Below are 16,886 nucleotides of genomic sequence, written 5' to 3'. Positions count from 1 at the left end.
GCAGGCGCAGAGCTGCTCTTATGGGATAAAATCATCCAGTGTTTTGTGTTGAAAGGGACCTCTGAAGCCCATCTAGTCCAAGTCCCTGCAGTAAGCAGGGACATATTCAACTAGATCAGGTTGCTCAGAGCCCTATTCAACCTGAGCTGGAATGTAGATGGGGCATTTACCACCGCTCTGGGCAACCTGGGCCAGTGTTTCACCAGCCTCAGTGTAAAATATTTCTTCCTCAGAACTTGTGTGAATCTACCCTCTTTTTGTTTAAAACATCTGAGGCAGTAACTGCAAGAGAGAGCATCCTGGGAGGCACAGATCACGTTCTGCTCCTTCATGGAACGCCCTTGTGCCACTGAGGGATGGGGTGGCCAAGGACAGTCCCTGAGGAGCCCACAGCCTTCCTTCCCCCTCAGTGCTGCCATACACGAATGCAGTGTCATGCCAGGTGGAAATTACAGAATCATTTCGATTGGAAAAGACCTTTAAGATCATCATGTCAAACCATTATCAAACTCTACAAGCATAACCCTCAGCACCACCTCTCTGTGTATTTTGAACACCTCCAGCGATGGGGTTCAACCACCTCCCTGGGCAGCCTGCTGAGCGTTTGAGAACTCTTCCTGTCAAGTTTATTCTCCTTGCTTACAGCAAGACCTGCGTTTGTCCTGTTTGGCTGCCACTGGCTCCTCCAGAGCGGGCAGGGAAAGGGGGAGAGAGGGCAGGGAATAGGGAAGGTAGGCAGGAGGACAAGGTAGAAGGCAGGGAGAGAAGGCAGGGAAGAAAGGAGGGCAGGGAGGGAAGAAGGGGAGTGAGAGCAGGGAGGGTCGGCATGGAAGGTAGGGAGGAAGGGCAGGAGGGCAGAGATCAGGCAGGGAGGGAAGGTTCCCGACCCACAGCCCCCTCCCTGTCACATGGCACCGAACCCGCTGCCTAGTCTTCCGCCTGGGCTCCGCAGCACCTCGAGGTGCCCATCCTGAGATGCCTTGGAGCAGCGCCTGCAGATACCGAAGAGCTCAACGCCCGAGGCAACGAGCAGCAGCCACGCCATGCCAGGCCAGGCCGGGGTCCCAGCGCCGCCCCGCCCCGGGGGAAGCCCTGCCCCGGGCCGGGCCGGGCGGCGCATGCGCGGCGGGCTGTGCGCCTGTCAATAAAGCTTGAACGAGCGCCGGGCCGGGACGCGCGGGCGGGCGTGTTTTGTGTGTGATTTTTTTTTCCTCCCTTCTTTTTTTTTTCCCCCCCTTTTCTTTTCTTCGAACGAACTTTATTGTTCCTGCGCGCCGCGCGCGCGGGGATGCGCTGAGGCCGCTGGAGCCTCGGCCCCTCTCCGCCCGGCCCGGCCTCGGCATGTCGGGCAGCCGCCCGCCGCCGCCGCACCCCACCGCGCTGCCTGCTGCCACCCCGGCCTCCTCTTCTTCTTCCTCTTCCTCCTCCTCCTCCTCCTCTTCTTCGGCGGCCATGGCGCCGGGCTCGTCCTCATCGGGCAGCGCGGCGGCGCGGCCTGTGCTGGTGGCGGCCGCCGTGTCGGGCTCGGGAGCGGGGCTGGCCCGGCTGGCGGCGGCGGCGCGGCCCGGTAGCGGCGGCGGCTCCTCGGCGGGGAGCGGCGGTAGCGGAGCTGGCGGCGGCGGCAGCAGCAGAAAGAGGCCGCTGCTCACCCCGCTCTGCAACGGGCTCATCAACTCCTACGAGGATAAGAGCAACGACTTCGTTTGGTGAGCGCGATATATCGCGATAGCGGCACCGGGCTGAGGGAGCGCCGCCATGCCGGCGGAAGGCTCCGGGGGATGTAAAATAGCGGCGGGAGGTCGGAGCGGCCGGCAGCGGTGCCTCGGCGGCTGTCTGAGGGGGGGGAAGGAGCGTTGGCATGGCTCGTTGCCCCCGAGGGATCATGGCTTTGGGGTTCCCCCCGCCTTTGATGCTATCCGGTTGCTTTTTTGGCCCTGTATGGCAGCACTGCTTAAAACCTCTCTGTTTTAAAGCAAGATCGAGTTATTCCCCGCAGGTTCCGCCTTGGATAGGCTTCGGAGCAGTACAGTTTAGGGGACAGGGCCCACAGCCCCAAGTGTTTCCTCGTAAAGTGTTGACAGTGCAAGTGCAAGCAGATGGCCTGTTGTCCTGGGCAGTGTGGCCTTAGTGGGGGCTGAAGGGACTCTGGTCTCCAGCATGTGAAGTGGCCTTTCCAGAGCCCTTGCACCGCCCTGCTTTGACCTCTGGAAGTGGAGCCAGTGGTGGATTTTGTTCCCCTGCGGATGGGAATCCGAGGAATCTCATGGTGATGGATAGATGCAACAAAACTGGTGTGGGTTTGAATTGTAGAATCACAGAATGATAGGAGTTGGAAGGGACCTCTGGAGATAAATAAATTCACAGAATGGTGTGGGCTGGAAGGCACCTTAAAGATCATCCAGTTCCAACCCCCCTTCCATAGACAGGGACACCTTCCACTGGAGCAGGTTGCTCCAGGCCTTATCCAACCTGGCCTTGAACACCTCCAGGGAAAGGACATCCACTACTTCCCGGGGCAGCCTGTTCCAGTGGCTCGCCACCTTCACTGTCAGAATTTCTTTCTAATATCCAGTTTAAATCTTCCCTCCTCCAGCTTGAACCCGTTCCCTCTCATCCTATCCCAACAGGCCCTTGTAAAAGGTCCCTTTCCAGATTTCTTGACCCCCCTTCAGATACTGCAAAGCTGCTATGTGGTCTCCCAGGAGCTGCCTTTTCTCCGGACTGAACAGCCCCAACTCTCTCAGCCTGTCTTCATGGGGGAGGTTCTCCAGCCCTCTGATCATCTTTGTGGCTCTCCTTTGGATCTGCTCCAGCAGTTTGGTGTCCTTGTGCTGGGAGCACCAGAACTGGACATAGTGCTCCAGGTTGGGGGGGGGTCTCATGAAAGCAGAGGGGTGGATCCCTTATCCTGCTAATCACACTTCTGATGCAGTCCAGGACTTGATTGCCTTCTGGGCTGCAAGTTACCATTGCCAACTCACATTGAGTTTTTTGTCATCTGACACCCCCAAGTACTTCTCAAGACTGCTCTCAGGCTGTTCCTTGCCAAGTCTAACCCCCCTGCCAAAGCAGGATCACTTAGGGCAGGTCACACAGGAATGGATCCAGATGGGTCTTGAAAGTGTCTAGAGAAGACTCCACAATACTCCAGTTGTCCAGGGCAGAGTGAAGTTGGCTGTTTTGGAACAGCAACCAGATGAGTGGGAGCTTTCACTGATGGTTGGATAAAGATTTTTCTCTAAGCAGCTCAGATGCTGTCCTAACATTTGGCCAAAGCTGCAGCCTGTAGCTGGAAATACCCTTTCAGCAGAAGTGGTAGACCAAGGCCCTCTGCAATGAGTGGTTTGGGAATTGCTCGTAATTTGCAGTTCTAAAGAAAGCCCATTGCGAACAGGTTTCAAACCTCTTACCATAAGGAGTAGGTTTGATTTTTATAGCTGGTTGGATGCACTAAAATGTGAGAACAGAAAGTAGAGGTGAGTGTTTGCACCTGAGAGACAAACAGTGAGGAGATACTGGAAAGAGCCTGAGCTGTTGGAAAGAAATAGTAAAAAGAGGAAGAGAAATGGGGCACAACTTCCAAGATGACTTTGACAGCTCTGCCTTATGGGTGAGGGTTGGGTGTTTGGCATCTCCAGAGGACAGACATTATCTCAAAACCCTGTAGACTTAATTTTACAGCTTTGTAAACTGTCTAGTAGAGTAGATAGGAAATACCCTAACTGCTGAGGTGAGAACTTGAAGCTACTCCAAAAGTTATTGGCAGGACAAAACAGTAACTGTATCTTGCTAGTACTAAATAATAGTAGAATTGGTGCTTGTTACTGTAAGTAGTTGTTTGCTCAGTAACAGTATTGAGATGAGGGCACAGCTGATGTCCTGCTTTGTCTGAAAGCCATAGGCCACGTTAGGTGGGTTTGAGGGCATTTGGTGTGGGAGATGACTACGTTGCTGTTTGTCATGGATGATGACTTGGTTGTGAGCGCCCATGCCCCTCTCTTCCCTCTGTAGTTACTCTCTGGCTGTGCTGGTCTGCAACCATTGCTCTCCATCTCTTTCTAGTCAGCTGTCATTTCCCATTTTGTCTGTTGTAGACATGAGTGTTTGAAGGGAAATTGCACCCATAACACACTTATAAGCTGGCTGAAGTGTTCTAAGATGGTTCAAGAAGCTGAATTCCTTATTCTTTTTTTAACGCAGGTAAGTATTGGACGTGCTGCAAGGAAAACATGTAATTAGCTGTTTTCATTGAGGAGTGCTGCTGGCTGAGAAAGTGAGAGGCTAAAAAAAGTCAGCTGAGTAGCAATTGGAGCAAGATGCCTTTTCTTGTCCCCTTTTTCTTGGCATTTGCAAGAGCCCCATTAGGCATATAGAAGTGCAGAGCAGAAGCTTTAAGAGCAGGCAGTGATTCTAGTTAACTTACCAGGGTGCTTCACTACCATGTTATTTCTGTGGGCTGTAGGGGCAACTCTGGAGTTTTGAGTGACACCCAAGAAGACAGGGGGATGTGTGTGCAGGTTTAAGTAATTGATTTGAGCAAGCTTTAGGTATCTCAGTGTGAAAAAACAACTTTTCCACAGGCTATTTTTTTAATGTAAGGGCACTTCCAAGGTGCTGACAGCTGCAGGGAACTTTTGATAGTTTCTCTTCAAATGGGTTACAAACTTCTCTTAGCTGCAGGTGTAAACTCAGTGATAGATTCTGCTTGTACCAGGCTGGAGGTGGGAAAGGGTAAAGAAGTTTGGGTGAGTTTAGAACATCAAAGTGCAAGTGCAAATCCGGTAGACAGTGCTAATGTTTGCAACCTCCCTGCCTGTCTTCTGAAAGTGCCCTCTCAGCAGTGTGAGGCCTAGGCTTTAATGTAAATGTTGGCATATGTTGCTAGGCTGGGTTGTGAAATGTTTAGCAAGTGTATGCTCAGGAGTTTCCAAGTGCAGTTTGTGCTATGTATCAGCTTCTGCCTGGAAATGTCAGGAAGGCAAATCAGCCTGGCTTACTGCATACCTTTATTAGAAAAGGGGAGAATTCTTGCTGCAGGATGTAGGCTTTAAAGGTAGAGTTTGTGCTGTTCCTGTAGTGAGGCCTCTTTCCACTTGCCTGAGGATCTGAAAGGGAGTCCTCTAATCAGAGGATTTTCTTGTGTCCAGCAGTGTAATTGCATGTGGTTTCCCCAGGCCTTATGTTAGCTCACCCAATTAGTGGTTGACTAAATCACTTTAAAACCAGTTACTATCTGCTTTGCCCCTGGGATGGAGGTGATCTTACTGGAGGCTGTGTCTTCGGTGGCTCCTCCATGCCATTGCCTATTTCTGAGCTCTGGCATCAATAAGAACACATGAAAGAGTGGATGTTGAACACTGACAGAAGTACACCTAACAATCTTGGGTGTGGGAAGGGGTGTGTGCCATGTTATATAGGTGGACTTGCAGGTTCATGAGTGTTTAAAACCAGTTCTTTCCTCAGGTGGTTACCTGTTAATGCCAGGCATGGGCTGAGTTCAGTTGTTGGCATGTTTGTGATCTGGAAGGAATATTGCAGATTGACCCTAGAGATCACAAACTGAAAACACAGTGAGTTGTTTGCATATGATGTACAACAATGGCTTTATAATCTCTTTATAATCTTTATAATCTGGACCTTTGATTGACTAGGTCATAATGGCAGTGTTCTTTAACCTGGCCATCTTCTGTGTGAAGGACAGAGCCTGCAGCAAGTCCTGCTCTCTGCTTAGACCCTAGAGGAGGGAGAAACTGTCTTGGGTTTTGTTTGCAGCAAAACAGAAGGAAATTTGAAATATTTGTCGTGTCAATTTCATCGAGGTGTGTGGGTAGCAGCAGGGGGACAGTGGCACTCTTGAAAACAGCTGGCAAAACTTAAAGGAATGAGCTTAGTTAAAATTACTTCAAAGATGTTTGAGGTCTACCCTCTAGACAAAACCATGGCAAGTCTGTGCAGTGCTGGCTAAAAAGCTGCTCCTACTGAGTGTAAAGAGGTTTCTGGTAAAGATTAGTGACACTTCTGGTTTGCTGAAGCAATTTCCATCCTTTTTACCTGGCTCTGGTGCCTAAGACAGAGTAAGTCTTGCCTCATATAGAGGAGCCTTCATTTCACCATACCGGTGCTACTCAGTTTCAGCTGTAGTATGTATCAAGTCCCCATCACTCCACTACTTTCTTAACCTTCCCTCTGTGTTAGATTAACTCAAAACAACTGGTGCATAGCAGCTTTTGAGTGTCACGGTCAGCTGGGCCTGAGTGAGTATTAAAAGGCATCAATCTTGGTTCCAGTTGTAAATCAGTGAGGTTTTTTGGGGGGAAACAGTCCTTAATGGAAGCTTCAGGCTCTGTTAGCAATGACCCTGGCACTGAGTGGCTAGATCTGCTGCCTCTGATTGCTTTTTCTCAGCTATTTCGGCTCTGTCACTTCTTCAGCCAAACTGGTATGAAGAGTAAGTTTGGGAGCAGTGGTCTTGGGTGACTGTCATGTTTGGAGGTAATTTTCCTCTTTTGGCTCTAATTTGTGGTGTTCTGTTGCAGACAGAAGAGCATGACAGCCTTGTTGATGGCTGCACTTTTGGAGGCAGGGCATTAGGAGTGTGCTGGAAAGGAAGCATCTGGTCCTGTGGGGGAATAGCAGGTTTCAGCACAATAGAGAGGGGGCCTGTTTTACAGCATGACTAAAAGAAGGTGAAGAAAGAAGGCAAAGTAGTTAAACTCTTCATTGTCAGTAGGGAGAAACCAGCTGAAGACACTCATAAACCACAACTCCCTGATTTCCTCTTTTAAATGCCAGCTAATAGAGTACAGAAGATGCCTAATTCTCCTCTTATTAATCCACTTTTGTTGGCTGAGTTTGGTCATAATTTGTTCTGGCTAAGCAGTAACTTGAAACTAAGTAAGTGGGAAACCCTGCCTCGAACTCCTGAAGTTGGTGCTGCTCAAGACAGCTGATGTGCAGAAAAGGGTCTGTCAGAATGGATGAGGACGAGTATGTTAATTAGTTTTGGAGGCTTCATCTGAGGTGGCTCAGTAGGTTCAGAGTTTGCTCATTCTGGTTTGAATCATTTGCCTTTGTTGTGTTTATACAGGTGATTTGGTGGAGTATTTGACAACGTGGTTTCTATGTTAGGCTGGACAGAACTTTCAGGGCCTCCGTGGTTTCCAGTTGGGTGATTCAGAGGGGAACTGCACTGGCACAGGCCACAACTTCCCCCTTGTGGGCTTAAAAAATAAGTATTTAAGTGATGTTTCCTCCCTCCTATAGAGTGCATAATGGGTAACAAAAATCCTCTGCAATAAATGGTGGAAGGAGAGAGATAACAAGGGGAAGAATTGAGGTGCTTCCCTCCCCTGCTCAGCCAAACATTGGTTATTGCAATCTGATCTGGGTTTTTGGTCTTGGATTCAAAAATATTTATGCTTTTCAAAAGCTAACAGTTTATTAACAGCTCATTTTGTGGAACTGCCTTGTGTGCAGAAGGTGGGAGGAGGCTGTTTCTGAAGAAAAATGCTGGTGAAAACCTCTCTGAAGTGAGATTGGTGTGGATTTGTGGGAGTGAGAGGAGAGGGTTTCGAGGTCTGCCGGGGCTTACAAGTGAGGTGAAGCTTGTGGCACAGCTGATACATGTGTTATGTGCAGAATGGTGATGTTGCTGTCCGCAGAGTCTCACTGGATAGCCAGCCAAGGCCTGAGGAGGAGTTTGTATGTGACAGAATATCTTAGCAGCTATCAGGGATAGCAGCCAGAGGAGTCACAGGAAGCTAAATGCAGGTCTCCTCTGCTTTCATTTGTGTTTCATTTTCCTTTCAAACACGTCTTAGCCACTTGATGCTGAGACTGATTTCTTCCACTATCCATCTCATTCAATTCCTGTTTCTTGTCTTGGTCAGGTTTCTGTGGAGCACTTCTTGCTTGCATGTCCTTCTCTTTAGTTCCCTGCTTGGCCCTTTGATGTAGAGAATCAGTGTTAGGGATTGGAAGTGACCTTGAAAGGTCATCCCAGTCCAACCCCCATGCCAGAGCAGCATGCCCTAGTGTAGGTCACACAGGAACACATCCAGTCAGGTTTTGAGAGCTTTCAGAAAAGGAGACACCACAGCCTCTCTGAGCAGGCTCTGTCATCCTAACAGAGTTTTTCCTTATGTTCACAGGGAGCCTCCTATGTTCCACCTTGCACCTATTGCCCCTTGTCCTATCATTGGATATCACTGAGCAGAGCCTGGCTCAATCCTCCTGACACTTGCCTTTCGCATCTTTATGTACATGAGTGAGGTCACCCCTCAGTCTCCTCCAGGCTAAAGAGACCTGGCTTCCTCAGCCTTTCCTTGTAAGGGAGATGTTCCGTTCCCTTCATCTTTGTGGCTTTGCACTGGACTCTTTCAAGCAGTTTCCTGTCCTCCCAGGAAGCAGGCTGCAGTTTTTTCAACTATTAGTTGCTGACCAAAGTAAAGCTCTTGTTTTCATTTGTATTTCTCTGCTTTCCTTGTGAACAGCCCCATATTCTGCCTTTCTCCTCTTCTCCTTTGCCATTGTAACACTATACTTGACTGTTGATTCCCTCTTCGTTGTGCTGTACCTTCATGGCGTTCTTCAGCACTGCTCTGCAAGCACCACCCCCATGTTGGCACCTTCTCTTGCTTATTAGTTCTTGTGACATCATTACTATTTCTGTTCTGCATGGCCTGATCATTATTTTAAATTATAGTTAGCTATTGGCTGGGGGAAAAAAAAAAAAGGAAGAATGGACTAATTTTGGTGTTTGTTATAAATACCTTCTGGCTATTTGAGACCTAGCACAGATGGTTAGGAAGTTCACCTGCAGCCTTGGTTGTTGAAGGTACTTGGGCTTTACTTGGGTGGCTTGAAACTGGAAGGCTTCAAGAGGGAGCACCTACCTGGTTTGTAATTGTAACAAACTGAGTTCAAAGAACTTGTTGATTGCCCTTTTGATCTCTGTACTGCCTGGTTGCTGCTGTACTTGTGTGTCTTCTGTCACTTGACAAATAGAAGATATTACCTAAGCCTGGTTAGGTGGCTGCTTTTAATGCTTTCCTTCTTTTTATACCATAAAAAGACATATGATCTTTAAGGTCTTTTCCAACCTTATTGGTTCTGTGATATTTCTGATTATTTGTTGTTGCTTTTGTTTTGTTTTCAGCCCTATCTGTTTTGATATGATTGAAGAAGCCTACATGACTAAATGTGGACACAGCTTCTGGTAAGATATCTTTTTTTCCTGCTTGTATTGCACATGTCTGTCTCTAACAGCATGTGTGGACTGATGTTGCTGTGAATCCTATTTCTGAGCTTTTAGTAATTCTCTCCCTCCTGTCCCTGCCTTGAAGAACAGCATTGAAATAAAATGGTCCTAAACTGCTGGTTGCATCCAGTGCCTGGAGCTGGAACAGTTTGTCAATTTATTGATCCCACCTTGGCAGTGAGTGGTGGTGCTGGGAGGTCCTCCTTTGCCTTTGTGCAAGACTGTACAGTTCTAGATGGCTTGAACATTGTTGGCATTTCTCATAGACTTTATAAGGGAGGTTGTGGTTCAGGCTTGCACTGAATTAGCCCAAGGGCAACTTATTTTACAGTGTGTCATCTCTGGCTGTCATGAGGAGCAAATATCTCATGAAGAAGTAGTACAAGGACCATCCAAGGATAGGTGTGAAGCTATCTGCTCCTCTTCCTCTCACCTAGGGATTGGAGTAAATGTTGAACCATGATGGTTTCATATCCCATATATATTATACATCCCATGTTTATTATACTCTTACAGTGTCAGCTAGAAATAAATTGCCTCCCTTTCACCATAAATATTTTTGGTAGCATAATGCACTTCCTCAAGCAGCACATTCTGTTAACTTTTAGAAACGTTTTGGCCTGGCACAGGTAAGATAACAGCTGACTTTGTGTCCTCTGTGGTAACGCTTCATCCCTGTGATCTGTGGTTCTTCAAGAAGTCCAAGATGAGAAGCATTACATTATCTTTAGTTAGAACAATGTAGTTGTCACATGATGGCTCTGCCAGCAGTTGACATCAATCTAAGTTCTTAGTGAGATGCTTAAGCCCGATGCTAAAGTGCGTATTATAGTTACTGTGTTCCTCACACAGCTCAACAGAGAGCACTTCTGAAGTCTCTAGTGGTAAGAACAACAGCTGGGGGGTGGGAGAAATGTGAGGAGTTCATAAAGGGGTTTCCTCTGCTCGAGTACCTAAAATGCATAACAGCTTTTAATGTCACTTGCTGGTTGATCCAGAAGAGTTGCTTTTTTATTAGCTCTACCTGTGGAGAGGGGCATGAATGTGAGACAGAAGTGTGGCTGAAGTATCCACATTTCCACAGTCCTCAAGGAAATAAGAGTGAAATACTTAAATAGCTTTTGCAGTCCTTGCCAAGAAAGTTTTTTGCCTTTCTGCTGTTGCACATTCTGGAACATTTTGACTGCACTGTAGGATATTGGCAGTGCAGCAATTAGCTGGCAACAGAGCCCACCTATCTAGGGTTGATAGTATTTACCTTGTGCTTATGTTTTGTTCCTTCATCTTTGCTCACTTGTTTTGTTTCCTGTTATGTCTTTTTAAACAGTTACAAATGTATCCACCAGAGCTTGGAGGACAACAACAGGTGTCCCAAATGCAACTACGTTGTGGACAACATCGATCATCTTTATCCCAACTTCTTAGGTGAGCTCTGGGCTTGTGTACTTGAAAAGTATCTTAGTTGTTCAAGAAGGTGAGTACTTAAAAATGCATCCTATAAGTAACCAGCTTCTGGATATTAAAAATAGAATCCACACAACAGCCTGTTGATCAGCTGTGGTTTCCACTAAAACAAAAGTGGTTAATAGTATGAATGACTGCTTCACTGCCTCCAGCAGTTCTGTATGCTGAGTTAGTGGTGAGACTGACTTGCTGCTTTTCTGAGCATGCAAATGGCAGACCAAAGATGATGATTTTTTTTTTTTGATGGCTAGAGCTTTGAAGCTATTTATTTACTTTAGTTTTCTTATGCTGTTGTCTGCCTAATAATCAAGAACATGCCTTGTTTACAGAGCATGGATGCTGAAGGGAGGGAGGCTCAATTACATATTGTACTGTTTTGGCTGCTGTGGTGAGGTCCATGTGAGGTGCTTTATGTGTAAATTGGACAGAGAAAACAATCACAAACATAACTATACACAGTCCTAATTGAGTGCTGCTTAAACAGAGGGAATTGTTCCTAACTGGGAATGCAGTTCAAAACAAAGGAAGCACGTTGCAGTGTTAAATCTCAATGAAATCTTCATGTCATGTGCTGGGATATCAACTTAATAGTAAATAGATTGAAAACCATAGTAGCAAAGGAATGCCTCAGAAACAGGCATCCTGATTTAGACCCAACTGTGCTGTGCTGCAGCTGAAGCTGAGGCTGATTTTGGAGGTTGTTTTAGGTCAAAGAATACTGTCTGCCTGCCTGTGTTCAGGGGTTTGAGGTCTATATTGGAGAGGGAGGAACTTGTATATGTGGATGCAAAAGGTTGATGTAACCTTTCTTTCACCATTCACTAAATTATTGTGAAACAAAACTTGCAAGAATATCTTTTGAAAATGCCCTTAGTGATTAAAGGAAGAAGCTGCTCTGTTCAGCCATGCTTGTTTTCAGCCTGTAGCAGATGAACTAATGTTTTATCTCCCTCACACTCTTTTGCAATAGACTTCTGCTTCTGAGTTGGGAAACTTTGCCAAAGAATCATGAGGTGCTTAGAAAAAGGAATTTAAGCCATTTGGGGAACATGTAGGCTTTGTATTTGGTGATTTTAAAGATAATTTTAATATACTGCACCAAAAAAAAACCCCAGTAATAAATTGGTGAGGGGGGAAGAAAGTTTTAATAAGCTTTCTATGGAATTAATAGCTAAAGTAACAACATTGAGGTAGAATCATACTTGTTTTGTGATCTTTAAATCCATCTCTTCTTTGACATCTTTGTCTTTTAGTCAATGAGCTTATTCTTAAACAGAAGCAAAGATCTGAGGAGAAAAGACTCAAATTGGACCATTCAGTGAGTAGCACCGTATGTTCCAACTTTATTACTTTATATTTATTTAATGGTTTTGTACAACAATTGTGTCATTATGTGGCTTAATTCTGAAGAAATGATACTGCTGTGCTGATGCTCTTGCTTGATGAGGCAATAGCAGCATCAGTGGCACTAGATCCCTTCAGCCTTGTTAACAACTCCAGTTCTTCCTGCCGGCATTCTGTGTGTAGAGAAGCTGTGTTATCATAGCTAAGTGTCATATGATGTATTGAATATAACCTGGGAAACTACCCGTGGAAGCACACTTGTTTAAAGGTAATAATTTTCATTCAGTGTTGAAAATTACAGCTACAGTGAGAGCAGTGGATGATTAGAAGTGCCACGGGCTTGTCTGGTCACGTGTGAGAAGCTGTGCTCTACAGCAAAATTGCAGGAAGGCTAATACCAACCACAAGAGGGAGAAGGATGTGTTTGAGTACCGGTATTCCAACTCTAGTCCCCAGTAAAACTGCCTGGATATCCTTAAGGGCTAGCTCCATGTCTAGGAATCAGAGCATGATCTGTGTCCTTGCATCATGAAGAAACCGTGCAGCAGCTGTGGGTGCTCTTGGGTGTTAAGATCAGAAAGAATATAGGATATTAACCAGGAAGCTTGCATGTGTCTTGCTCTGTCTGACTTCTGTAATTTAGTATTACTTTGCAACCTTATTTCATCTGTGGAGCCTCTCTTTTTGTCAGTTAAACAAACACTAGTGAAGTGTTACTATTTGGGGGCTATGTTACAGAAACAAATGTTTTCAGCAGCTTTAGCAAGGAGCATACTTCAAGAGTTCACTGGCTGGCTTACAGTGAGTTTTTACATACAATATTAAATACCCATTCAGTATTCAAGTATGGTTTATGCATATTTGTTTCAAGTGCCCATGGATGCACTTGTGCTAGGTAACAACCAGTCTATCATGACTTTATGCCCTAAACAGTGATGTGCTTACCTTTTGGCAGCAAACAAAATACACTGACATCTCTAAAAAGAGAAATCTTGATGTACCAGGTCCTTAATGTGCCTGTTCTGTTGATACCAAAAGTAACACAAGAAGAGAGGTCATTCAAGATACATTGCAGCAAACACATCAGTTCTTGGTCATGAGTCTGTCTCATTAGCAAATTGTTAAGGCATCTCAACGTAGGGAAAACTTCTTTACTGTAAGGGTGACAGAGCACTGGAACAGGCTGCCCAGAGAGGTTCTGAAATCTCCTTCTCTGGAGATTTTCAGGACCCATCTGGATGCATTCTTGTGTGACCTGGCTTAGGTGATCCTCCTGTAGCAGGGTGTTGGACTTGGTGATCATTAGAGGTCCATTCCAGCCCCTACTATTTTGTGATCTTTGGAGCTTCCTGAGTAGTTCAGCAGTAGTACATTTAACTAGTACATTAGCATGTTAATGTTTGACTTGCTTTAAAATTACATATGTTTTTTGGTTTGTTCTGGATTGAAGTTTAATTTTTGCCTGCATGGTTCCCACAGGTTCTGCTGAGAGTTGTATAAGAAGTTCTGTGTTCTTGATGTGTTATATGTATATGAAAATGTAGTTTTAATCTAATCAGTCCAAATGGACTTGAGCCTCTGAGACAATGTCTGCTTTATACTGGATGGCATTTCTAGTTCTTGGAGATTTAAATATCTTGATCTAATAAAATAGTCTCTAACATGAAAGTGCCATCACTTTTATAGGGCAGGATTTTTTGAGGCAGCTTTGTGTCTTAGAAGGCCTGAAGACATTTCAGCTGCTCCTGTTGGTTCCTGAGGCTTTTTGATGTAAAGCTATATTAGCTTTAACCTATTATTCAGATTTTCCTGTGCTGAAAGATAACTTTTTTCCTCCACTTCTTACTGACAAGAAAAGCAAACAGCCTGTAGGGAAGAACAGGCTGCATAGTAGTTTGCTGATTCTCTGAGGAGTCCTCAGCTCTGACAGGCTGAATGAGAATATCACCCTGATGAGCTGCTGCTTCCCTGCTCTTGCATTTCCCATGAAAATACTCAAGAGGAGTTGTGTGGGAGGTGAGAGCAGGGAAAAAAACCCAAGGTGATACTACCTGCTATTTAAACTCAGCATGAAGGCTTTACCTGTTACTTGCTAAAAAAAAAAATTAGAAGGTATTGCCACTTAATTGTATTTCAGATGTAATCCAACTAAGCTTGGGTAAGCATGGGTTGCTTTTTTTCCCCTCTCCATAAAAACATGTTTTCAGAAACTAGGGCACATATCAGATAATTGTGGCTGCAAAATAATCTCTTCCTAGCAGCAGCAGCTATTCTCTTATAATGCACAAGGATCTTCCAAATAAGATAAGCAGTTCCACAGTAGGACAGAAGAGCTGTATCCTGTGCATGTAGGAGAGTTGGGGATTCTAATTCCTGAAAACTTGATTTGAAATTTTACAAGGGGATGGAATATTGCAGTGTTGCTTTCAGTATCTCTTGCTGGGTATAGCCCTGGATGGCTCAAACTTCCTGTCTGTAACATCTCTTGTTTTCTTTCTAGAATGGCCACAGGTGGCAGATAATTCAAGATTTGTTGGGGACTGACCAAGACAATCTTGACTTGGCCAATGTCAACCTGATGCTGGAGTTGCTGGTGCAAAAGAAGAAGCAGTTGGAAGCGGTAAGAACTTTCCTTTGTCTGATTTTAGTGAGCACTGTTATCTAGTTAGCAGGCTTTTCTTTTCACACTTCTTTCTTGAAGTAAGATTCTGTTGGTGAATTAATTGCTTGGGGCTTTCTCTTGCATTTTGGTGTTGATAAGTTTGCCTTCATGCTGACTTTTTGTAGCAGACTGACATTTCAACTAATGCCTGTAACATGCTTCCAGTGTTGCTGCTGGCAGGGTTCTCTGAACAAGGGAAATGGAAAAGTCTTAAGAGAATGTGGGTAGCAGAACAGAGGCATGTGTAGGAAGATGTTTTCTGTTTGACTGTTGCACAAGTAAATATCAGATCCTTCTTGGTCATAAGGATGAGGAAGTCCAAAATAGGGTATGGAATAAATTTGAACCTGTGGAAGATCACACCTTGAACTGGAACTGTTAGAACCTGGATGACTGCCATCCATCCCTGAGGACTCCACATGTTTAATGCCTAAAGGAAAGTTGATGTGGTGGTTTAGGCTGACTTGAAGATCTATAGATAGAATCATAGAAGGGTTGGAAGGGACCTTAAAGATCACTTAGTTCCAGCCCCTCTGCCATGGGCCAGGACACCTTTCACTAGACCAGATTACTCAAACCCCATCCAACACTGAACACTTCCAGGGTTGGAGCCTCCAAAACTTCTTTGTGCAGCCTGTTCCTGTTGCCTCACCACCCTTGTGATGACTAGTTTCTTCTTAATGTGTGATCTAAATCGAGCTGAATCCAGTTTGAAGCCATTACTCCTTGCCCTGTCACTCCATGTCTTTTTACTGAGTCTCCTGGCAGCTCTCCTGTAGCCCCCTTTCAAATACTGGAATGCATCAAGGTCTCCTTGGAGCTTTCCCTTCTCCAGGCTGAACAACCCCAACTCCTTCAGCCTGTCTTCACAGCAGCAGCACTTCAGCCCTCCAGTCATCTCTGTGGCTTCCTCTGGACCCACTTTTAACAGTTCCATGTCCTTCATGGTTTAAGAGCTGGACACAGTACTCCAGAGTAGAATAGAGGGAGAAACAATACAATGTAAACCAAGCTGTTTCTATAATTTAGCTGTCTTACAGTTTGGGATAGTTCTCATATATCTGAGCATTCCATGCTGTGGTCTCAAGTGACCACTTTTCTTGTTGTAAGAGCCAGACCTGCTAAATTAAACTGGATTGCAACATTTGGCCTAGTGAACTTCAGGTGGGAAGGTGGGTTTTGATGGTGCTTTAAAACAGGTGAAGAAAAGTTGTGTGGGGAATGCTTTATTTTTTATATAGTTATTCAATCCCACTGAACCAGTGTTTACATGATGTCCTTCTGATGGAAGGAAAGTAACCCCAAAATGTTTACTAACTACTAGCAAAACTGTTTTGTTACCTTATTGCATGGGGAGTTGGTGATAACTCATTTTCTGTTGTTCAGTGAAGATATGGTAGGAGTATGGCTTCTAATCTCAGACTGAAACCTCTGGTGGATGTTTTTTTCCCTCAAGCCTTTGTGTCACTACTGACAAATGTGGAAGGCAGGCAAAGACTGAGTATGGATGCTTCAGAACAGGAATATCTTGTAAGGACACTAAGCCTTAAACAAGAACACAGCTGACTTGTGAAGAACAAGTTAAAAATGTTTTTCCTTTCTACTTGCTTCACTTTCATTATGGAGGAAGAAAATAGTCTGAGTAGTAGTCTTCCATTCTGATCACTTTACTTGGCTGTTCTCATCTGCCTTCAATGGATTCTGTGTAGACTTGTGTCCAGATCCTTTCTGAGTGTATGTTCACAGTTCTCTGATAATAAATATTTCTGTATATTGGGAAAATAAGTCTCAGACTGCTGGAGTAGGATTAGAGCTACATAAATGCTAGAATGTATGTCCTATTTTTCTTTCCACTTGGGCTTCTCTTGTCTTGCCCTCTTCTTGGCCAGTTTGGGTGAAAATACTGAGCTGGTGCTTGGGGTAAATGACTTCTTATTGCAAGATTGGAAAGGGATATTTTAGTTTTATTAGTGACTGTTGTTGTCTAAGAAATCTTCAGCAGTAATCTTGGGGGAAAAAGGAGGCTTAGAGGAGACCACCTCACTCTCTACAGATCCCTGGAGGGTGGTTGGAGCCAGGGAGGGTGTTGGTCTCTTCTCCCTGGTAACAAGTGATAGGGCAAAGGGAAATGGACTCGGGTTATGCTGGGACAGGTTT

The 16,886-nt window shown here is 45.3% G+C and overlaps 1 protein-coding gene across 3 annotated transcripts in view; it reads left to right on the top strand.

Annotated features, from left to right (window-relative positions):
* Positions 1–1,138: 1,138 nt before the first annotated feature.
* The window catches only part of COP1 (COP1 E3 ubiquitin ligase), a 166,652-nt gene continuing 150,904 nt past the window's right edge, over positions 1,139–16,886 (top strand). For 2 of the 3 annotated variants that reach the window (XM_068141380.1, XM_068141376.1), the window contains exons 1-5: positions 1,139–1,706; positions 9,158–9,217; positions 10,587–10,684; positions 11,977–12,053; positions 14,568–14,687. In XM_068141380.1, the coding sequence (XP_067997481.1) occupies positions 1,342–1,706; positions 9,158–9,217; positions 10,587–10,684; positions 11,977–12,053; positions 14,568–14,687 (720 nt within the window). In that variant the 5' untranslated portion in view covers positions 1,139–1,341. The remainder of the gene's footprint in view (positions 1,707–9,157; positions 9,218–10,586; positions 10,685–11,976; positions 12,054–14,567; positions 14,688–16,886) is intronic. The other variant, XM_068141379.1, reaches the window with a different exon arrangement.

This window comes from Melanerpes formicivorus, unplaced genomic scaffold, assembly GCF_026170545.1.
Source record: "Melanerpes formicivorus ecotype bairdi unplaced genomic scaffold, bMelFor1.0.p_v2 SCAF_7, whole genome shotgun sequence".
Classification (NCBI taxonomy): Eukaryota; Metazoa; Chordata; class Aves; order Piciformes; family Picidae; genus Melanerpes; species Melanerpes formicivorus.
The sequence above is the reverse complement of the archived record's forward strand: the minus strand, read 5'-3'. Positions and strand labels throughout refer to the sequence as shown.